The sequence below is a fragment of the Spea bombifrons genome, chromosome 2 (genome assembly GCF_027358695.1).
Source record: "Spea bombifrons isolate aSpeBom1 chromosome 2, aSpeBom1.2.pri, whole genome shotgun sequence".
NCBI lineage: Eukaryota > Metazoa > Chordata > Amphibia > Anura > Pelobatidae > Spea > Spea bombifrons.
Genome location: NC_071088.1, coordinates 23,751,023 through 23,776,750, shown reverse-complemented (window position 1 = coordinate 23,776,750; position 25,728 = coordinate 23,751,023). Strand labels below are relative to the sequence as shown.

At 40.1% G+C, this 25,728-nt stretch overlaps 1 protein-coding gene across 4 annotated transcripts in view; it reads left to right on the top strand.

Annotated features, from left to right (window-relative positions):
• The window catches only part of LYRM9 (LYR motif containing 9), a 55,240-nt gene extending 35,351 nt beyond the window's left edge, over positions 1 to 19,889 (top strand). Inside the window, exons 1-4 of one of the 4 annotated variants that reach the window (XM_053456311.1) lie at positions 16,098 to 16,169; positions 16,432 to 16,581; positions 17,143 to 17,235; positions 19,643 to 19,889. In XM_053456311.1, the coding sequence (XP_053312286.1) occupies positions 16,435 to 16,581; positions 17,143 to 17,235; positions 19,643 to 19,660 (258 nt within the window). In that variant the 5' untranslated portion in view covers positions 16,098 to 16,169; positions 16,432 to 16,434 and the 3' untranslated portion in view covers positions 19,661 to 19,889. Of the gene's footprint in view, positions 1 to 16,097; positions 16,214 to 16,431; positions 16,582 to 17,142; positions 17,236 to 19,642 lie in introns of those variants that run through there. The other 3 variants (XM_053456313.1, XM_053456310.1, XM_053456312.1) reach the window with 3 other exon arrangements.
• Positions 19,890 to 25,728: the final 5,839 nt, after the last annotated feature.

Sequence of the window (25,728 nt, the reverse complement as noted above, 5' to 3'; positions counted from 1 at the left end):
ACATATAATAAAAATAGCTTATTTACATACCTTTCAGCATTGTTGGCCAAGGATGCTTGTTTTAGGGAGTGTGGTTTAAGGTGTGGCTGAGGGCAGTGCTTTACAAGAATTTTAATGTGACTTTGTGACGGAGACCCGTACTAGCTCCGCCATAGAGATCTTCCTTGCCGCTGAAAGTTTAATTGCTCAATGGATTAACCCTTCATATTTCCCTAAGCATTGGCCGAGACTTTGTGTAGGGGTAAAACAGAACTCAGTTTATTGAAGACAGCACAGATATTTATACACAGGACATGATAGGATTAAGGGTATAATCAACCACCATACAGTCCGGCGCCTCCTTGCAGTTCTATGGCCAGCAATGCCCACCTGACAAAGAGTCACTATTTTGGGGTGATCCAGAAGGAGCGGCGTCAATGCTGGGGTACCAATGGAGAGATTGGGGTTCAAAGATGTTATGATCCGTCATTGGGACCCTGAGCAACAGCGTCGGAAACTTCCCCAGGAATAGTCCGTGCAATAGCTGAGCTAGAGTTCCATAGCCGTGACTGGGTAAACCCCATTCCTAAAGATTGGTAATAAAACCAGGGTTCCCAAACGAGCTCCCTCCTTAAAAATAATAATAAATAATAAAATAAATAAAAATGGGCATGGGCAGTGGATCACCAAATGTCAAAATCCAACATTTAAAAATGTGCATGCCCCAAATGTGGCCCGTTTGCCCCTAAACAGCCAGGCAAACCCATGCATGGGTGGTATCACTGTATTCAGGAGATGTTGCAAAAAACATATTGGGGTGTTGTGTGACAGTGTCCCCATATCGTGCAGCAAAAAGCAAAAAAAACATTAAGAAATTGGGTATTTCTAAACTCATGACAAATAGTAGAATCTATTTAGCAGGTTTTACATTAGCTTTTATAGATGAGTAAAAGATTTCTCAAAGAAAAGTCAGAAAAAGTATTTTTTCTCAATTTTTCACCGTATTTTATACTTTTTTCAAGTAAATTATATGATACAATCAAAATAATGACATCTAAAGAAAGCCCTTCTTGTCCTGAAATAGCAACATATAACTTGTGTGGGATCAGTAAACAGGAAAGAAGAGAACTACAGCTAAACACGAGCACCGCAGAAATGTTAAAACAGCCATTGTCACAAAGGGTACAAAAAATAAAATCAGCCAATGGCACGAAGGGGTTAAATGAGTTAAACTATGAAAGTTAGAAATAAAAGAAAATTGTAGGATCTAACGTTGTTAGCTGTGTGAAATCAGTCATGCACCGAAGCGCTTGTTTCACCATGTAGTCCTGACAGAATCACTGCATTCAAATATTGATTAATCATGTTCATCCTGCCAGACTGCTCAGATTTCTGTCCTCCTCTGATGACTGAACATCCACTCAGTGTGTCACAACCGCATCACTTTTCTACTCAACAAAACAAGTAATCTCATGGCTAGTGGTTACGCACAATTTGATTTACTTCCAACTAGAAGACAATATAATGATTTGGAATAAATATAAAATGGTAATTTCCAAAAATGCCCCAGACTTCAGTGGGATAATCCACCCCAGCTATAAAAAATCAGTTCATCTACAAAAACGTAGGTACACTGAAATAAACAATTGAACGTCCTTATTTTTGAGCAGGATAATTGACTTTACCAGAGAACTTGTTACTGGAGAACAGAACTTTTTTGGGGTATTTTTACTAAACTGTGATAATGCTTTTGTGATAACTTATGTCTTTATTTATAGTTGTGCATGGGTTGTGCCTATGTTTGCTATCTTTAAATCTATATTTCCCAGTAAGGGCCTATGTACGGGTTTGGAGGAAAGGGCAAGACTGAACTACTGTGAACCTACGCAGCTGACCTACTCACTATTGCATCTATTTTGCAATATTATGGCAATATAAGCACAAGTTAAAAACACTATTTTGGGTCTATTTGCCCATGAAATTAAAACATGAACAAAATAACACCATTGTTTGGTTGCAGTACAACATATAGGGTTGCAGTGCATATCCATACATTTGTTGCTGATGGATACATTGCATGGGCATTGTGGCTGGTTGAATGCCATTCATTCTATAGTTGCACCGATTTTTTCCTCCATTACGTTGCACCGATTTTTTCCTCCATTACTGCTTTCCATGTCTTTTCTATATTTCTGCCTTGTAACCTGCTTGCCAGGAACTGGAAGGGGCTGTCGATGATTGGCTTCCCATCTAGGTCAGTTAAATCTGTGAAAGCACTTCCTTTTTGCTGGGGAAGTGTACTTATGGCACTATTTAACTCGCTAATTAATAAGGTCAGCACCCACATCCCTCTTTCTGCAGACTTAACACCTTAACACCATCTTGCTATCACAGATGCTGAAGACTTAAGGAGTGTTGGCTCCTGCTGGATGATTGTGTACCAAGACTGACATGTCCCTCTTGTTTTCTTATGTATTGACTACCTGGTTATATTAGCATTGACTAATTGCACTCTTGCTTCTGGTCTTCCTTTCACAGCCTGTACCATTTCCTCATGCCTTTCCTGGAACTGCTTAAACCTGCACTTGGTCCTGTGAAGGTACCTCATACAAATGTAGTCTTCACAAAAGGGTTAGGAGCCTAGTCGTGTAGTTTACGTACAGTATAATATGGTAATGAAAACTGGATAAAACAAGAGCTATGAGAAGGCCAAATATAGTTAAACTGAGGGGAGACAGAAAATCTTATTTTAGTAAAAAAAACTGAGCTCAATAACCTTTAGACATCTCTTTTTAAATAAGTTTAAGTTTCACTGTTTTTTTAAAATTCAATGTATCTAGACAGGTGGACGATTAATGATCAGCAGCCATGCTGAAGGTAGAAAATAAAAATGCTTTCTACCAGGTAATCGATAGTGAAGGAAACGAAAAAAATGTGGCTAATTCTGATCAGCTGACTGGTTTGCGGGAAAGTTTCTGATCCCTAGTATAACAAAGCCTTCCCACCTTTCTAACCCCACCCACATATCAAAATAGTTAGCGGTGCAGAACTCTTCAAGTCTTCAGGTATACCACAAACTGCCAATTATTATTCTACTATATTCGTCTATTTAAATATAGGTAAATAGAACAACATTTTACATCATATTTTTATTGTATTAATTACTCAATGTATTAAATGAAGAATACAGCATGAAGATATCATCATGTCACCTACCTCATGCTATTTGCCTGGCTTTACATAAAATGTGCTAATTCCATTAGCAGGCAATGCATTTCGCAGCAACATGTGCAGTAGCCTAGCAATGTAGAGGTTAATTTTGATCCCTTGCTGCAATCTATTTAAGCTTTAATCACTGAGAACACAAAATAGCACTGCCAATGTTCTGAAAAAGACAGATATGTGATTAAACTCCCTATCTTTTTTATAATTACAGATTACTCTATAATGGAATATATACCACAATCACTGGTAAATTTAGTCTCTTGACAGAGGCCCCATGTCCATAATTTTATGAAATGTATCTAAATAAAAGCTTCCATCCATACCCACAAATTGTCAGCTTACTTTCTTCCCTCCTGTCACCATAAGTATAGGGAGGCATGCTTCCAGGTCAAAGGAAATGGTGGGTAACGAACACATCTCATTTCATATTTATGTCAGCGGCTGTAGTTTATTAAGATTCTTATCAAAATGTGAAAGGCAAATTCATGCATTTGCTAGAATATAGAAATAGCCTTGTTTTTTAAATTACTTTAAAATGGGAACCGCTGTGTGGCAATTACCGTATTTGCTCGATTATAAGACAAGGTTTTTTTCAGAGCAAATGCTCTGAAACATACCCCTCGTCTTCTAATCGGGGTCGTCTTCTAATCAGACCTCAAATAGAGGTCTGATTAGGAGACTAAGATCCAGATCCCCCGCACCGCTGCAGGGGACCTGGATCCTCCTGTCTCACCCGACCCCCCCCCATCATACACACACTTACCGGTGCTTCCTGCTGTGTTGCCGGGGCAGCGGGTTGACGTCTACGCGATCCGCGTAGACAACGTCCGCTGCAGCCGGAAGGAGGTGTGGCTAGCAGCGGGGGTTGTCTGCGTCCGTCGCATAGACCTTCCCCGACTGTCAGAGATCAGAGAGACCGGTGCAGGGAACTCTGATCTCTGACAGCCGGGGAAAGTATACGCGACGGACGCATACAAACCCCAGCTGCTAGCCACACCTCCTTCCGGCTGCAGCAGAAGGCGACGTCAACCCGCTGCCCCGGCTGGAAGCACCGGTAAGAGAGGGGGGAGAGCGGGGGAAGGGGGGTGAGAGAGGGGGGGAGAGAGAGAGAGAGAGTGTGTGTGTGTGTTAGTTAAATGGGGGTATAGGGTGTGTGTGTGTGTTAAATGAGGGCATAGGGCATTTCTGGAGTGGCGTGAAGGGGGCATTTAATAGAGCACTCTGCCTCCTGAAATGCCTTATACCTCCCTATATGCCACTCTGCCCCATAATATGCCTTTTAACCCCCTAAATGGCAGAGTGGCATATAGGGGTATAAGGCATTTCTGGAGGGTCGTCTTATAATCGAGCAAATACGGTAAATATATCAATTGGTATTACAATAGTTGGTGTCTCGAATTTAATAATGCTATTAAACGGTGACCGTGGACCAGATATGCTATTAAGGCTACATGACGTTACATTTATTTATATAGTGCCAGCAGAATTGGATGAGGGCCCTGCTCTTGCAAGCTTACAATCTAGGCAAAGGTGGCTGTCAGCCTAACCATGAGTACCTGAGTTTCTTTGGCCTTGTTCTTGTGCCAAATTCATACACAGTACTCTGCAAAAGTTGAAAAAATGCTTTCATAAATAGTCATGTTAATAGTTTATTTTTTCATTTATCAAAATGCAAAGTGAGGAAATAGAAGACAAATCAATACTTGGTGTGACCAAAAGAAGAATTGATGTCTTCAAAACAACACCAGTTCTTCGAGGTACACTTAAAGAACTCGGCCGATAGGTTGTTCCAAACATTTTGGAGAACTAACCACAGTTCTTCTGTGGCTTTAGGCAGCCCCAGTTGCTTCTCTCTCTTCATGTAATCCCATCCTGGTTCTTCTTTATGCTTCAGATAATTCTTTAATACTTTGGCTGTATGTTTGGGATCATTGTTATGCTGTTGAATACATTTGTGGCCAATTAGATAACTCCCTGATGGATAGGTATCTGGCTGTACTTCTAAGCATTGAGGAGACCAACCATCATATCCTCTAGTTTACTATATATAAAAAAAAATACAGTGAAACACTTTTTCTGACTTTCATTTGAAAAATCTGTTACTCATATACAAAAGCTAATGAAAAAAAATTGCTAAATAGATTCAAAGATTTGTCCTGAGTTGAGAAATAAGTACAAGCAGTGTTCTGCTATTTCAAATCCAGTTTTTCAAGTTTGGTCATCCTGTGCTCACTTCCTATTTTGGATACCTTTGAAGTCAGTCAATTTAATATACCCATTAAACAATATATTTGTGAAAACTAGACACCTCGGGGTGCCCATAAAAATAAGCATTTTATTTTTTTATTTTATTTAAAAGTTTCCGACATTTTACATTTTTTTGGAACTGGGTTCTCTTTATGGTGTCATGGTGACATCACTGACAGCCGGTGAAGGTCGGCGCGATGGACGCAGACAACCCCCGCTGCCAACCGCACCTCCTCTCGGCTGCAGCGGAAGTGTACGTGAATCGCGTAGAGCTCTACACGCTGCACGGACTACGCACCGGGGACTCAGAAGCTCCGTTAAGTTTGGAGGAGGGAGGGAGTGTTAAATGGGGGGCATAAAGCATTTCTGGAGGCAGAGTGCTCTGTGAAATGCCTTAATGCCACTCTGCCTCCAGAAATTCCTTTTAACCCTCTATACGCCACTCTGCCTCCTGAAATGCCTTATACCTCCCTATATGCCACTCTGCCCCATAATATGCCTTTCAACCCCCTAAGTGCCAGAGTGGCATATAGGGGTATAAGGCAATTCTGGAGACAGAGTGGCACATAGGGGGTCAAAAGGCATACCATGGGGCACAGTGGCATATAGGGGGTATAAGGCATTTCTGGGGCAGAGTGGCAAGCCAGGGGGCAGATGTGCATAACTGGGGGGGCAGGTTGAAAAAAAAGAAATAAAAACAAAATATTTTTCTCAAACATAGCTTTTATTAAAAAAAAAATTGTTCACATAGTTTACATGAATTAACATTTACTGGTAAAACTTTTTTCCTATAGGGTCGTCTTATATTCAGGCTTTTTCTTTTTTTCATAAATAAGTATTCAGATTTTGGGGGGGATCGTCTTATAATCGAGCAAATACGGTAAATTACATGTAAGCACCTGGGGTGCTTTCTTGTACTGTATGTTGAATGTAACAAATATTATTGTTTAAAGTTCTTCTTTACAATGTTGCTCTTTATTCTGCTGAATTCTAGAGAATCACCTGATTACTTGGGATCAAAGAATGTGTAGTTCAACTGGATGTAATGTGATGGATCTCTGTCTAAGGCATTCATTCTTATTTACATCTAATTTACTCATTTACCCTGCTTAGCGGACCTTCATCCATGTATACCCCCTGGATGAGCCATGTGCATTCCTCACTAACACCTTACCTTCAGAATACATGGGGCTTGTGTTTCCTGAAAATAAATTAATAATAAATAAAACTACTAACTGCAATAGGACCAGTTTGGGGTCACTTAGAAATTTCCTTGCAAAATTCTATCCATAAAAAAACATCAAATGGATCTGAAATACAGTATAGACATTGTTAATGTTGTAAATGACTATTGTAGCTGCAACAGATTATTTTTAATAGAATATCTTCTTAGGCATACAGAGGCCTTTTTATGAGAAACTATCACCCCTGTGTTCCAATGCCACATTTTGTTAACTAATCCCAGTTAACAAAAAAGGCTAATTCATCATTAGAATACATTTTGCTATTATTATTAGCACAGCTACAAATGTCCTTGTTTTCCAACGAAAACAGCTAAGCAACCCCAAACGTTTAATCAAGAGTGTACGTTACAATTAAGTAGGAAGCAGATCGATATAAAAATAATAGTAAAATGTCACCGACATTTGCTTTTCCTCTAGAGCTCATAAGAAATAATGATAGAAGGTTTAACTTGATCCCCTTTGTGTTAATTGGTGGGCAAGCATATGGCAGATTTTTCCAAGTATTGTTATAATCTTAGATTTACAGGAGAAGCCATGACCACACTGCTGCCTAGAGGTTGGATATTTTGTGAACGTCTACTTTTTAGATGCTACTTTCTACATGCTATTTTAAGAATTTCTTTGTTGCTTTAAACATTATTTGCTCTGTGTAAATCACAGTATTATAAATTTTGATGCCTACTCTACATCACAGCAAAATAAAGATGCAAAGCAATCTTAGGACTGTCTCTGTTGTAAGTGGTATAAAGGGCATGTAGGCACTACCTTGTCTATCTGCTGTCAGCAATTAACAAGCTAACAATGTGTTCCTTGTATCCCAAACAATTGTGTATGCAGTTGGGTATTACTATGTTATGACATCACATCCAGCTGCATAACAGAAACCCCATTATGATCTCACATTATAAACTGAGCAAGTGTAACTCTAGAAGCATGTAAATGCCAATTCTCATCACAGCAATTTCATTGTGATGTCACACAATATAGCAAACCTGTTTTCTATTTACAAATGCTTTATGAAAGTGTGTATTCCAGTCTTCCTTTGCCCAATGTGATCTAAGAGTTAAACATTGTACAAATGTATAACTGCCATAATTTTAAATCTACAACCAACATCTGCTTATAATAAACAATACCCCTGACAAATTCTATATAAAGATTGCCTTTTGTCATAAATCATGCTAAATGTTTCTTTTCTCAGTCACTATACAGCAATCAGCCGTTACATTATCACCACCAGCCTAATATTGTGTAGTCCCCCCTTTTGCTGCCAAAACAGCCCTGACCTGTCAAGGTGGGATGGGGAAGTCCCTGGTTCTTCCATAAACAGATGAGGAAAAATAAGGGTACTTGAGAGTTGAACTAGAACCTGTAAATAAAAAAACCAAAACAAGCTAATCTGATGCCTAACTGGGTAGCGCAGGAAAGAACACATGAATGCAAGAATGGTGGAGTTCTTTTCTAAACTTATCATGATGCCTGCTCTACCTGAGAGGCTGCAAAAACCACCATGATGTGAACCACCAGGGATAGCGTTACATATATTTGCTTTGACTAACTTTCTAAATGACCACAGATCAGATGAAATCACAGATTCGATGTCTTATTTCTTATACAAAGTATACATACATAAATAATCAATAACAGGACAATGGCATTTTTGGAATTTGGGTACTCCAGGCTCTCGGTTCTTGAAACGATGGGGGAGAAGGAATAGAGGATAGAGGCGACCTTGCCCTTCTAACCATGAGTCTCTGTAGCTTTTTACAATATCTGGTACGATGAAGTGATTACCTTCTATGGCAATTTCTACAAGCATATATTTCATGTATCCACTAAATCCTACAAGAATTCCAGAGCGATCCTCTAATAATTCTGTCATGTGATTAAAACACATGTTCCTGGCACCCATGTCTAATGTGTATATATCTTTTGAAAAAAGAAAACTTGGATTTCTTACAGATAACAAGTGAATAATTTTAAACCACTTTTTTAAGCTGTAGCCACGCATATTTTGGATGGCCTCCTCAATACCGGCCCCAGCCCCCAGGTGAGGAGGTCTATCGGCAGCAGCTCATGTTGCTGCAGGCCAGATGTATCCAGATTCGGTGCTATTGACATGGGATTTGTGGTTTCAACCCCAGTAGACCCCCTCCCCCGATGACACACCTGGCTTTACCAAAAGACTAAGCCTGGCAAGTTTCTTTTCTGAAGAGGACCAGGTTGACTTTGCATAATGTATAGTTGAATCATATAGATTACAGGTTCTTTTCACCCGAGAGCCTCTTTGAGATTGGCTATTTTTAACATATGATTCAGGTTAATATCATGAGATTTCAAACTACAGTCACTTTAGGATCTAACAAAAGAAAAATAGAGCCCTTCACTCAATCAAGCACCTAAAGTCCTGTCCTTTGTGTTACATTTCTTCCCTTACGGACATAACACATTGTTACTTCATGTACTTAAACTGAGAAACCATTACCTGTCATCCACTAGCTTAGCCCCACAATGAGCTTCATTTTTTGTTTTTTTCAGGACACATAAGGTTACCCAAATAGGAGTGTTCAATATGATAAATACAGGCATGCATCCATGCATATATCAAGACAACCAACAGACTCACAAATATAGTCAAAGTGCATATTTGCCCAATTCTACATTGGTAGATCCTGTCACACAGCTTTAAATCTAGATCAGACTCTGTTAGATAAATAGACAAAAAGCTGAGTGAAAAGGTATGTGCATCTTTTTTTTTCCACAGCTTGCCTTGTGAGATCCAGACTACTGAATAAGCAGCCCGGGGCAAGAGAGGTGTTTCCATGGAGCCAGTCTAAGAAAGGTCAATGATAGTGCATGAAGATGACAGGGGAAAAAAACACTGTATAAATGAAAGGCACCATGTAAGCCTGGAGCTGATATTAAATGAAAAAGCAAATAATATGATGCCAAGTTATTAAATTAACAGCTTAATAAATGTTTTTAAAAGTGGAGCGAAAAAACAGAAAATTTTTTGCAAACCACACTGCATCGAGGGAGACAAAGGACACACTGTATAGAATATCTTAAAGACAAGATATGGTATGAAACTGCAAGAAGTGAAAACGTTGTGTTTTGCAATAAAGCGCATACTTGCAGAAGGCTATGTATCAGCTGTGCAATAACAGGATCATCTAACAAAGATCTATAAAAATGTTTTCTTAAAAAAGGATTATTAAACACTCATCTACAGACACCAGACAAGCCAGAAGTCTTGTTTTTTCCTCAGAAATCTCATGGTGCTGCCACAACCATAAGGGATTCTGGGTAGGCGCATGCAAATAAGGTCAACAATGATCACATTTTGCCTCTATACACACTTTATACATGGATCCCTTGAAAGTAATTGCCTGCTCTACAAGACAGCCTTTAGACAAAACTCAGGTAAGAGGTGCAGTAGCCAGATCACCACTCATGGACAGCTGTTTCGTCCTTAATGGTACTCGTCAGCATGAGGTTGTGATACTGGCTTAATACTTGAAGCTTGGGGTAGCACGAGGAATATCTTCTGGCTTGTCTGGTGTCTGTAGATGAGTCTTTAATAATGCTTCTACTACCCCTTAATTTTAAGTGGAAGGGTTTTCTATAAGTCATCAGCCTATCATGACAACAATGGCAGTCTCAGAGTCTACAGTTAAAGGAAAGTTATTGGAGCAAAAATAAATAGTTTTTCTCAATGCTAACCTACATTTCTGTATACAGCACTGTATTTTATGCTCAAGGAGAAAAAAATTTTTCATTAAAACCCCATTTGAATAACCTACTAAAGTATGCTATTTCCACGTGTCTTTGTAGTTTAAATACTACATTAATACGACTAATGCTTAATATTCAGAGAAAAGCTGTATTTAATTTGTATAGACAGATTTTTCTCTCATTAGTAATATATATCTGTCTCAATTTTGCATCACCATTAAACATTAGCAGAAAACAACAATATTCTGTGAAACATTAGCAGAAAACCACAATATTCTGTAATTTAACACCAGAATACCACTAAAAACCTACATATGTTAGGCCCCATGATTTTCTGAGTCTAACTGGCATTGAAACATTGTCAGTAATTGTTAGGATCATCTGTTGCAGATTGCCTGGAAAAAGTAATCTATTTGTTATTATTAAATGTGGCTCTTAAACCAAAAATAGATTAAACAATGAATACGGTAAAAAGAAACATGCAATAATACATGTATATGTGGGCAATAAGAATGGCTGGCAGGTAAATGTATTTACTGTACCATTACATAATAAATGCAACTCTATGTTTATATCATAGTAGCAGTTATATTAAATTCTTATCCTGAGCCAGACATTGATGACGGTACAGCGTACTCCTATAACTATACACTAAACCAGCTATTGACGCAGTAGCCCTCTGCCCCTAAAGCCTGTCTGTGCCACCGCTGCCCCTAAAACAGCCTGTCTGTGCCACCGCTGCCCCTAAAACAGCCTGCCTGTCCCATTTCTGCCCCTAAGCATTCACTCATTTACTTTCCCCTACCCCCTTGCCGCTCTTGCACTTTTCACCAGTCTGGGGGCTGGCTGAGCATAACTGAGGGTCTGTGCACCAGCGGCCGCCTAACGCAGGCCCGCAGCTTACTGCAGGAACCTGGGTAGGAAAAGTTGCACAGTGTGCAAGCTCCGCAATGGTAAGCGGCAGCGCTGCGTTAGACGCCCGCCGGACTGCATAGATGTCTGCCTGGACAAAATATCCAAAATAATCTGTGCGAAGTTCAGTTCGCACTACCAAATGCAAAATACTAAAGCTCCACCTTCAGGTTACATAACATACTTACAACTTTCAATAATGCAGCAAGGGACTAAACCAAATGCCAAGATTCTGATTAAGCACAACTTTTGGGGCTTTGGGTATCAGAAAGCACATGTAAAAAACCAAAAAAAAAAAACACTAAGCATTTTTTGTTTCTTGGGTGACCAGTCATAGCATAAAAATAAGGGGAATGTGCGTACCCGCATTCCATACATAAGGTCACAGTATGTAAATGTTGAAGTACTTATTATGCTCCATGATTAACCCCTCCAGGCACGGCTGTTTTCATACCGTAAGGTGACATCAGTGGGCTCCCAATAAATTATATATTTTTTCCAGTTTTTGAAAACATTGTTTCTCCCTCTCCTCCTTATCCGTCTGTGCTGCAAACAGCCAACAGGGGGAGCAATCTGAGATCCCAGCAGGGTCCCAGATGTCTTCTGACGACAGAGGAGAATCCAGGCTTTCAACAGCCGCCGCAACGAACTCAGGACATAATGTAACATCCTAATGGGCATCTTCGCACAGGTTTTAGCCCCTTCTAGTCACCGTGGTTTTTGGTACCTTAAGTGCCCGTTTTTTTTTTTACCATATGTGGCTTTCATTAAGATCCCCCTTTTCTGTGTTTGATGTACCCACACAAATTACACATCCTTTCATTCAGAATAAACAGGGTTTATATTTGAAACCATGCAAACATAGTAATTGTGAGTGCTTATATATATATATATATATATATATATATATATATATAAAAAAAAACTTAAAAGACCGGACACGGAAGCGCCGCCTCCCACGCTTGCAGCCTGGCCTCCCCATCACCGCTGTCTCCAGCTCCCTGCAAGGAAGCAGGGAGTGAAGAAGAGGGAGAGGAGGAAGGCAACTGCCTCCACGAGGAGGACCGGCTACCTACAATGTAACCCCCTCCTAGTGCGTACCACAGGGGTGCGACACCATTGAGAGGCCGGTACCTGTAGGGTATGATTGCAGACATACCCTACATATTTATTTTTTATGTTCTAGAACAGTGATGGGCAACCTTTTTGGCGTGGTGTGTCAAAAATCGGCAAAAAATCAAGCATAACTCGCGTGGTGTGTCACTTCGACAAAAAAACATAATTTTGCGCAATTTATAGTTTAAACTACAAAAATGTATAATTGCAATATATAATTGTATTTAATAAACCAAAAACAAATTATTTAACATACCTGCTTAGTAACTACTTACCTTTCAGGAGTCCTGCGGTGGGGGTGCAAGGCCTCTGTCTCCCAGTCTCCAACAGTATAGAGTGTAACACCCATCACTCTCACACACTTACCAATCCGCATTTACCAATCCACACACATACCAATCCACACGCATACCAATCCACACATATATACCAATCCACACATATATACCAATCCACACACATACCAATCCACACGTATACCAATCCACACGTATACCAATCCACACACATACAACAATCCACACACATACACCAATCCACACACATACTAATCCACACACATACACCAATCCACACATACATACACCAATCCACACATATACACCAATCCACACACACATACCAATCCACACACACATACCAATCCACACACATATACTAATCCACACACATACACCAATCCACACATACACCAATCCACACACACATACCAATCCACACATATACCAATCCACACATATACCAATCCACACACATACCAATCCACACACATACACCAATCCACACACATACACCAATCCACACACATACCAATCCACACACACACCAATCCACACACATACACCAATCCACACACACACACCAATCCACACACATACACCAATCCACACACATACACCAATCCACACACATACCAATCCACACACATACACCAATCCACACACATACACCAATCCACACACATACACCAATCCACACACATACACCAATCCACACACACATACCAATCCACACACACATACCAATCCACACACACATACCAATCCACACACATACACCAATCCACACACATACACCAATCCACACACATACACCAATCCCCACACATACCAATCCCCACACATACACCAATCCCCACACATACACCAATCCACACACATACACCAATCCACACACATACACCAATCCACACACATACACCAATCCACTCTCACTGTATGCTTTCCTACCTTTCCTCTTTTCTCCTTACAGCTCCTTTTCCTGCTCTTCGCTCCTCTTCTTCTTCAGTTCTTCTGTCTTCTTCCGAGGGCACGGGGTTCAGAGGGCACGGACAGCTGTGGGCGCGGCTTCAGTGTTGTGCGCCGGGATCTGACAACAAACCCCGGCGCACAGCTGTTGCCGCGCGGATCGCAAGGGAGCGGTATCGGAGGTCTTTAACAGACCTCCGGCTCCCTTGAGTGATTTTAAGCCGGGTTCAAGGGAGATCCTTGAACCGGCTTAAAATCACTCAAGGGAGCCGGTGGTCTGTTAAAGACCTCCGATACCGCTCCCTTGCGAGCCTGCTCCTCCACCGCCCCCCCGCCCCCCGCTAGGTACGCTACTGCACGTCCCGCCCCCCCCCTTTTTTGGGGGGGTGACACGCGCAGGATTTCCTGGGATTCGAACCTATGACACGCGTAGCCATTTGGGGTGACACGCGCAGGATTTCCTGCGATTCATCTTCGGCTCCTGCACGGCCGCCGAGGATGAAAGAATCTGTGCTGGAGGAACGGGTCCTCCAGCACAGATTCTTTCATCCTCGGCGGCCGTGCAGGAGCCGAAGATGAATCGCAGGAAATCCTGCGCGTGTCACCCCAAATGGCTACGCGTGTCATAGGTTCGCCATCACTGTTCTAGAAGGACATATTCATCCCTCATATAGTGATTGGCCAGTAGGGAAAGCGGTTGGATATCCCAGCAGGTTCCAGACAGACCCTGCAGGGGATATCCTGTCCTCGGATAACTTTCCTGTTGACGTCAGCGATATTTTGCTCACGCCAGCAGCTGTTACAACTGATTGGTCAGCAGGAAGCTTCTGCTGACAGCCAGAGTCCAGGCTGTCACCTTGCTACTGCTGCAAGAAAGTCAGTACGTACTGGTAAGTCCTAAAGGGCTTTATGGGATGCTTTTTTGGGACACACATGTATGTCCATAGGGGACTTATGGGGTTAAGGACATACCAAAACGATTAATATTAAGAATAATGTATTTTCTGTCATCAAACATAGATGTATCTAACATTAAATTGGAATTTGCATTTCATTAATCAGGTGCCAAAATCATTCCTCATGGGAAATATGTTTAAAGCTTGGATCAGGATAAATTTTGTGGCACCGAAAGCTCAAAGGAGCCAACTTCAGCAAGCTTCTTCTGCAAGAAAAGCTCGGCCCTGTATAATGTGATTTTAGCTTTTATTGATGCAGACGCATGCCAGTATTCACCCTTCATAATGAAGTGACAGACACAACTGTCCTGCCAGCTCTCCCTTTAATGAATTGTTGCCATTGGAGAAAAGTCTACGGTGAAGACTATCATTCTGCATGATAGCTGGGAGTTCTCTAGGTGTTCCCAGGAACCTTTGTCTTTCATTGGTGAATGCTTTGTCTATATGGAAACAACACACTAGACATGCATAATATTCCGAAAACGAGCGTATCTGCGGTTTCCATTATCCTTTGCTACGTATCACATTTTACTAAGTAAATCTGAATGATCGAGTTATTGTTTCTGAATGGTGACAGTTTATGACAATACATGGCAAGTAAAACTGTGCATTAATGTGGAAAGCAAGATACACAATCACGCATTCACCTCTTCTTTTCCATGACTAGTATCACATTAAAAAATACGTTTTCAAATATCTTTTCAAGCAGCTATATATTAGTCAGTTGTATGTGTTCTAGCTGTTGTATTTGAACAGTTTGCTAAACAACACCCTGGCCTGACCCCTTATCATACTGGCTATGGTAAGCAATCGAATGGCTCAGTCTTAATCACCCAGTCGGACATTCCACCTAATGGAAGTTTATGGACTTCATAAGCACTGCCATAAAGAATCAGCTCAGCATAGTGACTTGATCTGCTTGAACACATGACTGACAAGAGATCCACATAAAAGTAGTTTATGGGCACAGAATAACTCCATGGTTTTGGCAGTGCTTACCTATATTACCTGTCCAGCGCTGTATTTTAATCCCTCGCAGGGAAATATTTTACTTTCATGGGACCCCCATTTAACCACCTGTGTGACCAGTAACATGAACCCTTTTAGGCACTGCTTATTAACTAACAGCAGCAGAAGACAAGCCGTTAGGGGCCGCCATAATAATAACGCCAAGAGGGAAGACACTCTTAATACTTTTTTCTTAGCTTTCATGACAAATGAATGAGGTAGATTTTCAGGACGTGTTGGTTTAGAGCTCGCTTCCGGTTACTTTATTTATTTATTTTTTTTTAAAACGCTCATTACAGACGTGCACGCCCTTCTGTCAGCGTGCATCACATTAACGATACGGCATAACCGGACAGACCTGACCGTGAATTCCCGTCCCCGTGAGTAAAACGCACTCGGGAATTCCTCACTGCGTTATATCCCTCCGCCTGTCAAGGTCATTACTGAGCAAAGTCATTATCATTGGACGGAGTCTTCACGTGACAACATAAATCGTTTAGGTGCAGCGTTGTGACGTTCAGTTTGTTGCTTCCCGCCCCCCTCGGTATTATTACGTAGTAATAAAGGTAGACTATTGTTGCTGCATGATTTTATTAAAGTAAACTGTCACTTCTAATAGCAGCTTTGTCTCTGTGTGATTAAGCCTTTCTAAGAGTATTGTTTATTTATTTTCACTGCATCTGTATGTCATTTTGTAAACTGGGCCTTTTCACATATTTAGTGTCATTTATTTTGCTTGCTTGTTAGACAGCAATTTATTAGGAAATGGTCCCTTTACCTGGTGCAGAGTTGGTGCACAAGCCTTTACAGCTTTATCGCTACCTTCTCCGGTGCTGCAAGCAACTTCCTGCAGAAAACCTCCAGAATCATTACAAGCATGCGGTGCAGCAGGTACTCGTTGAAGCAGAAGGTGCATGTTAAGCGCTGTTGTATTTATTAATACCGTTTTTGTACGGTGTCACAGTTGGTTATCGTATTTTTCTCACCATTACCAAACAGACCTAGAAATATAAAATTTGCCTTCAGGTTAGAATCATTTGATCTATCTAGTCTGTGCATGTCAACAGACCTTAATCAGTCCCTTAGATATTATTCCTGCTTTCTATATACATGTTATTTTTACTTTTAAGACTGTATTACACTAACACCCACAAAATATTCCTAAAAGAGACCCAAAAGGGACTCCACTTAAAATCAGGGATACTTGGGAGGTATGATGTGATGCATGTGAAATAATTACCCTACTGCAACTAAAATAATAAATGGCTACATGTGTGTTAGGATATTTAATTCTTATCCCACAAGGGATAATGAACAACACTTAATTTAATTTAATAATAATTAAAAATCTAGTATTTTTTAAATAATTTTAACGTCATTTACACCACGCAGGACTTCTAAGAAAGAATCTTAATTTAATTTTGAAGTTTTAGTGTTAATGTTTGTTACCTTCACCTTGTTCTCTTCTCTTAGAGTTTTCGAGTTCATGCGGATGAGGATGACCCAGAAAGGATACATCAGATCATAAAAAGGGCCATTGAAGATGCTGATTGGGTAATGAATAAAGTAAGTCTACCAAGGTCATGGTGGGTACGAGGTATCTGGGATCAGATACATATGGAGAGCAAAGTATGCCTGTGGGATACAGTTACTGAATTGTATAAATAATTTACATGGCAAAGGAGATGTACATTTCCCCACACCTATTATCCATGTAAGAGTGAGAGGCCAATGGACACAGGGTTCTACTAGGTGAGGCATGTCCAAAGTCCGGCCCGAGGGCCAATTGCGGCCCGCATTCCGGAATGATAAGGCCCCACAGAGAAGTTGCCCAAATATAGATCTGTTTTTTTTTATATATTAAAGGCAGAGTGATTTAACACCTGTTTAGATTTGTCATCCAAGTCACAAAATGAAAAGTATGCCGTTTTCAATAAACCTTGCATAAAATAGTTAATTTGCATTTAATTTTAATGGTTCAAAGAATGTCAGGCAAAATGGTCGGCCCTCGCACATTTTCACTTCATCAAATCTGGCACTCTTCGAAAAAAGTTTGGACATGCCTGTACTAGATACCTAGCACAGCAGCTCTGTAGATGATGTCTGAAGGACCGAGGTGTTTTGATTTTGTAGATTAGTTCAGATCTGTGTGCACGGGTATTGGTCAGTAATGCCGAACACAGCACCTTTTGAGAGCACGATACCATGTCATGCGCTTCTCGTCCTCCCTGACATGTTTGTGTTTAACCCCTTAAGGACAGAGCTGTTTATTTTGTTTACCCTTTGTTACAGTGACTGTTTCATTGCTTCTGCAGTGTTTGTCTTTGGCTGTAATTTTCTTCTCTCTCATTTAGTGTGCCCACACAAATTATATTGGGTTTTTTTGGATACTGTTATTTTGATCATCTAATTTACTATACAAACTCCAAAATATTGCTGAAAATTAAATCTGACTTTTATTTGAAACATCTTTTACTTATCTACAAAAGCTTATGAAAAAACCTGCTAAATAGATTGATATTTGTCCTGAGTTTAGAAATACCAAATGTTTTTATGTTTTTTGGCAAAAAGTACAAGTAGGATTTTGCTATTTCATAGTTTTTTTACAAATCTGGTCCTGTTTGGGATGTCTTTGAAGCTGGTCAGTTCAATTTACCCCATTAACTAGACACTCCATGGTATTTCAAATGCTGATATTTTAACTCTTTCCACGCCAGGATGTTTTGGACTTTACCAGAATTTTTTTTTTTTTGTATTTTCTTTGAAGTGGATGGTTCCCCATATGATGTAATGAGGGCACCGCTGGGTCTTTTTAATTTTTAAATATTTTACATAGCGATTAGTAAGCTGGGCCCCATTGGTCTGCATGGTTGGCTTCAGTACCTGTAATCAATCTGCAGGGGGAGCGCAGAGTTCTCAGGATGGTCTGGACAGACCCCTGTGGGAACGCTTTTATTTTACATGGGTGCTGCAATCTGTTTAGAGGTAACATGTCTCTTTCAAGTAGCACTTTGTAGCAATCATCTGGGGCCCCTAACTTTTTTTGTGTGTGTGTGTGTTGCTGAATGCCTCTGTATCGAGGCACTTCGGCAACACTAGTTGAGCTTAGGAGGTGATACACCTTTTTTGGCTGCCAGATGCCTCCATATTTGAAAGTCATATACCAGGAGTTCGGCCCCCGAAGACCTGAGGGATTGGTTGCTGCCATGACCCCTCTAGACACCAGTACCTGTTTTTTTTTTCTTCTTTACATCGAAGCACCAACCTCAGGGCTTAATAAGATAATAATTGTAGTTTCTTAACAGCATATATAGTTTACTACCTAGTGTTGAAGATGAATGCTCTGATTTTTTTCATTTCTATTATCAGTATTTTCATCAAATTTAATAAATTTATAATTAAACCTTTATTGACTAACACATTTGCATTAGATTGCAAGCCTATGTGTTACGAGACTAACACAGTTTGTTGGACAGCTTCAAATATGTTACCTATCTGTAGATACCTTGCAAAGTAAGCTCATTTTAAGGTAGCTTTTTGCATACAAAATTATTTTCAGGAAGCTGCATAATAGCCATTTGTATGTATTCTAGTAGTGTTATTTAACCTTGTAGTATCACCCCAAAGGACCCTCTCATACATCAGATTTTAAGAAGGAAAGAACTAGGACCCTGCAAATCTCACATATTTGACAAAATCAAACCACAAAACAGAGAGAAAACCAGAGGTGATTTTGCAAGGAGATTTCTGACCGTCCACCCTAACCAACTAGGGGTAAAACATTGGGGTATGATGAAGCCATAAAAAAAGCTTTGATTGTGGGTGGCCAGCAAACAAAATAGTTCAAACTCTGTATGGTTTCTAAATGTCTACTCAAAACCTAGAATTGAAACAGCCTGACCTATTGGCCTGTGAAAGTGTTTTATTTCATATGTACTCTTTTGAAATCTTATCTGTGTTTTTTCTTTTTTAGTATAAGAAACAAACCTAAGAACATCCAAAATTATATTGAAAACGTACATGCTATGGAGGTGAAAAGTGACTCTTTGGTGATCTCTGCTGCTGAAACCTGGGAAAAGAATGTTAAACAGTTTCCCCCTGCCTGCTTGTAATCGAAGGCTTACCTGTATAAGGTGCATGGGAATCTGAAGTCCAAGGGAATAGCGGAACGTAGGATGTGTATTGATTTGGGAGTCTTTTAGTTTTACTCTATTGTGTTACCTCTCCATTTGTGTCAAAATAACAATTCACTTTGGACAACAATGTAAGTCTAAAATTGCATTAACATCCTCAAATTAAAGGCTGGCAATGATTTGGGTATTTTAGTTTATTCATTATCCCTACACACAAATTTTTTTATGTGATGTACCGTATTTGCTCGATTATAAGACGAGGTTTTTTCAGAGCAAATGCTCTGAAAAATACCCCTCGTCTTATAATAGGGGTTGTCTTATAATCAGACCTCAAATAGAGGTCTGACTATGAGACTAAGATCCAGATCCCCTGCAGTGCTGCTGGGGACCTGGATCCTCCTGTCTGGTAACCACCGCTGCTGGTGCTTCTGACTTCCTGGTGTGTAGTCGGGGCAGCGGGTAGACGTGTACGCGATTCGCTTCGGCAACTTCGGCTGCAGCCGGAAGGCGGTGCGGTTAGCGGGGGGTTGTCTGCGTCCATTGCGCAGACCTTCCCTGGCTGTCAGAGAGGAGAGTTCGCCACACCGCTGCGGGGAATTCTTTCTGACGGTTGGAGGGTGTATGCGCGATAGACGCAGACAACCCCCGCTGCAAACGGCACCTCCTTCCGGCTGCAGCGGAAGTTGCCTACGCGAATCGCGTAGAAGTCTACCCGCTGCCCCAACTACACACCAGGAAGTCAGAAGCACAGGTAAGTTGGGGGGGGGTGTTAAAGGGGGGCACAAGGTATTTTGGGAGGTTGTATTCTTGCAAAAATGGAACATATCACACAGAAGCTGACAAATTTTTATTTCATCTTTTCTTATGTTGCCCATTCACCGTATTTACCATGACACTTGACTGAATGTGATTCAGGAAGATGACATCAATTTGGCCCTCATAAAACGCATTTTGTCCCAAAATTCATATATGGCCCAGCGTAGGTGTTAAGTGTTACACTCATATGTATAATTCTGTGAACGGTATGCTCAAGAATTCAAAAAATAGGGGATGCCATATTAATATTTACCAGGTTCCATAGTATTAGGCTACTCACCTCTGTGCTGTTAGTAAAGTTATGATTGCGAACATTATGTACACACAAACCAGCATCCAACCTCATGCTGATAAATCCCATTGAGGACAAAACATCTGTCCATGTGTGGTAATCTGGCTTTTGCACCTCTGCCCTGAGCTGTGCTTAAAGCCTGTCTAGTGGATATAGAGACAAAAAGGTGATAATTGTGAACCGAATTTGCACTCGCCTACCCAGAATCCACTGCAGTGGTGGCAGTTCTAAAAGATTTCTGTGGGCATGTCGGGTGGTTCCAGATTAGTGTTTAATAAAGCCTCTGCTACATGTTTATATGTAAAATCTCCAATAGGTGGCAGTATTACAACACTGTATTTGCTTGCCCTCAGTACTTACTGTATAGGGCCACATTCTCTGAGATAGCGTTTTATTTTTTTTCAATGTAGAAATTGCGAAAACGTGAATATTTATTACTAAACCAAACCTTTGGGTCAGCTAAGGATTTGCAATTGCAACATAGAGACAGATTTTTTTTATTTTTCTTGAGAGCACAAGGTCACGCTCTTCTGTTGTCTACTGTAGTGCATTAATCAATTGTTAAGGTGATGTGGTGATCCAGACTGTGGAAGTCAAGTCCACCAATCTTTGTCTTCTGGGGCTGCACTCCCCGAAAGCATATGCAGCCCCTTTCTTCCCACCCAGGCAGAAGCCTTGAGCGGGCTAGATCTTCTAGGGGAGATCCACTGAAGTCTTCTCGTCCTCTCGTACGAGAAACTTTCTACACTGGACTGAGTCTTCGGGGGCTCAGCTTCAGGCGATGCAACGGTGCGTAACTCACTACCGAAACGTGAAATCAATCTGAAAAAACGGAAAAGTGTCGGTGCAACAATAAGTGCCAGTGACGGTATCACAGGCCCCAGCCAAGGGCTGGTAAGATATAAAAAATCACCCTCTGCCACCAGCCGACGGACGGTGCAATTTAAGAGTGGGTATATAAAAGGTGCATCATGAAGGGATCCAAGGTGCTTATCAACCTGTGCAAAGTGATTAAAAAAGTGTGCCCCCCCACGCACTCATGACAGTGCCGAGTGCCCTAGCAGATCCATGCTAGGGGACGCTATAACACCTCAGTCTCTCTGACGCCATCCCCAGCCTTAAGGCCAGAGGACCAAGCTTTCCCTCTCTCACAGGTACTCGCTTGATCTATGCGGCTACGTAGAGACAGGTTGGTTTAAAAAAAATAAATTATTTAATTTATACAATACAAAAAGACTTTGTATTTTTCCTTTTTAAATATATACTTGGCAGGCTGCTGTGCCTCATGTATCTTTCATTTGGATAGATTTTTCACAACTCATTTGAGAATAATTTCTATAGTATTTTTAATCATAGTGTAACAATTGCCTCTTTTGGAGGAAAGGGGATTGCATTATATAGAAACAGTAGATCAATGCAATTCCAAAAAGGTGCCTTATCTTGAGGGTCTAGTACACAATTGACGTTTGATTGTTAAAGAGGAATTATCACCTTCCTTTCAGAACAATCAAAACAGAGCTTGTACATTTTGTTTTTGAGTCAATCCATCTGCCTCACCGGACCATTACAAAGATAGCCAGACCCAATGTATAACAAAAAGAAACTTTACAAATGTAGAGCCTTTACTTAATGGGGAGGGATAATCGGGCTGATGCCCAGAATATGCCATTAAAGTTATTTATCTCATGGCTAGCACGTAAGGTAGGTTTCTACTACATATATAAATATATATATTTCTTATTTTGCAAATGCAATGAAATACGTTTATTTACTGTACTGATAAAACACGACACGGTCACATCATTTATGTACAGGTAATCCAGTAGTTTTATGATTGTCTCCAGAGACATCATGAGATATCAATTGCCACGTTTGGTGCAAATGTGAAAAAACTTAGTTCCATCAATAGGGTCCAATGCAGTAGAAGACCCATCTTCGTACTAAAAATGCTTAATCGTAGGCATACATTTAACCATTTGATTGCCAATCACAGGTGTAGAGCTGGTATTTTGGTGTAGCTGCTCAGGTAATGATGGTTAAAAAAAAAAAAAAAAAAAATCACTGCACGCTGTCACCTGTTCAATTGTTAGATCAGCCTCGCAGCATGCAGGATATAGCGTCGGATCCCTGCTACCATAAAGGGATTATATATATATAGTGCCATCACTGGACCTTGCCTGTCAACACCCAAATAAATAATACGATTAAAAAAGACACACTAACACAAAAATGTACGTAAGGAATTTTTTTACATCATTAGGGACAATGACGTTTTGTGGACTACTAGTACTATATCCCACAACGAGAAAAATGATGAATAATTTTAAGGGTTATGGGAATTTAAATGAACAAAGACAGGTGCAGAAAAAAATACAAAATACTTGTTGACTTATATGACTTTATAGTTATGTCTAGTTTGGCTTTTCACCCCATCTTTATCTTTTGTGTGCCGGCCATTCAATATGTTGCCATCTACATGACTGTGCAGTGTGTACATATGTACAAACACATATATTTGGATGTATTTGCTACATGATGTGTGAAGAACTTTTAGTGCATTTTTAGTTTATGTTACTTATTATTTCATTTGGCATACATAAACCAGGCATTTACGAATACTTTTCTTTACTTTGACTTGCCTTGGAAAAAAGTTTCCCTACAGAAAAACTATGAAAATTTGATGGACTCCTATAGGAAAAATATGGGAAATATAGAAACAAATCACTTGGGTAAGTTTAATTGTATCACCACATCCAAACTGAGCATCACAATTCAATTACTATTATGGCATTCCTTTTAGTATAATGGATGAGAAAATATTTGTCACGTGCACCGTCTTTTGTTTGTAACGGAGTCTGCCGCAGAATACCACTTGATTTTGCTAGGCTAAATAATCATATCCACAGTGAAAATGCTATATGATGAGTACTGATAGAATTACTAGGCTTGTTAGACCTATATAAATAATAACGGCCCTTAAAATATAGTCAACTAGTATAGTAAGATAGAAAGAACCAACAAGCCTTCCTTCCGCCCTCCTGAATTGTTGAAAAGTAGTGGAGTCTAATCAGTAAAAATTTAAAAAGTTCTCCCAATTTAGTGATTTTTGTAAAAAAACAAACCAAAGTCCCACAAATGCCTGCACTAATTACGCAAGCTTTACAAAGAGGTTCACATTTTCACACCTAATAATAGTGCTTCGTATTTCATGTTTTGGTTCCAGTCTTAGTATCTGGCAAATGTGTCGGTTATATTCTTCAGATATGTAGATAGGGGAAAAGGTATTTTTATAATAAAGAAACCACAACAATGGAGTAAAAATGATACCTTTAATGGCTAACTGAGAGGATAGTATTTCGCATAAGCTCTCAGTACACCAAGTTCCTTTTCTATTATGCAGTTATATCAACCTTTCTATTAAAAAGAGAGATATTTCCTTCTAACAAAAACAGACATGTATTTCAACCAGGATTCAATTGGCCTGTATCATGATACTCTACGCCTAAGATAGAATAACAATATAATGGTTATCCTATATGTAGAAGAAAATTTCCCTACAGAAACCAGTGGGTGTTAATGTTAGCTATTTCCTTGTTCCTTATAGTACTCATGTTTCTGCAACACAGATACAATTAAACACGTTTCATTTAGAAGTATGTTTCCTTCAGCCTCCTGTGCTTTCCCATAAGCTTCAAGGCCAACAATAATTAAACTGTACACTGTAAACAAAATGTATTGGATATGTAACCAAGCCTTAAGCCAGTAAAATCATGTGTCTTAGAGCATTGTTATGGATTGCATTGTATTAGGTGGTGAGAATATTATTAACTTATAACGTACTTAGATGTGAATGCATGGGACACTGATTACCCCTTTAATAATGTGTTTATTATTCCAAATAAGCTTTATAAAAAAAATGGTTATGGTGCTATAAGTCCAAAAGAAGATAGAGTCTTCAGTGGTATGTAATACATTTCATTAGGCCAAAGCTGAAAAATATGTAGCGCTATGTCAGCTCTTGGGCCGAGCTTGCATCAGTCCTGCTTATGGGCACCTGGGTAACACACATTATGTGACCGCACAGGAGAAGAGTAGCTTGCAGGGAGAATGAGCTCTGCATTGAGGTAAGAGGGAGAGGGAAGTGGGGGAGAAATGCGATCAGGAGAGGGAAAGCTGTGAGAGTGGGAGATCAAGAGAAAGATAGCTGTGAGAGGGGGATTGAGAGAGGGAAAGTCGAGTAGTTGTGATGGAGAAAGCTGTGGAGAGCCATAAAAAGGAGAACTGTGATGGAGTGAGAGATGGAGAGCCATAAGAGAGAGAGATGGAGAGCTGTCAGAGTGAGAGTGACTGTGTATAGGTATGTGTATGGTGTGAGCGTGTTACTATAGGTATGTGTATGTTAATATATGTTAATATATGGTGTGTGACAGCATATGGTGGTTTAGTGTGTGTATATGTTAGTTTAGTGTAGATGGTTAGCATGTATAGGGGTGTTTCTGCTGTCCGCAGTAAAGTGTTAGTAAAGTAACATCAGGTGTGAGCTTATTAGTGGAGCCTGGCACAAGGGAAAAGAGAGCGTGGGCGTGTTAGTGTATGTTGTTAGAGTGAATGTGGGATTGTTCGGTATGACATTAGAGTGAGTGTGTATGTGTTAGTGTAGGGTGTTAGTCAGTGGGTGCATGTTAGAGTGATTATGTGTTAATATATACAGAGGAAAAATATTTGTGGATACTGAAGCGCACAAATGGTAAAGTAGATGCTAACAAATAGGATAGCTGCAACAACCCAAAGAAGATTCCCCAGAACATTCAAAAATTT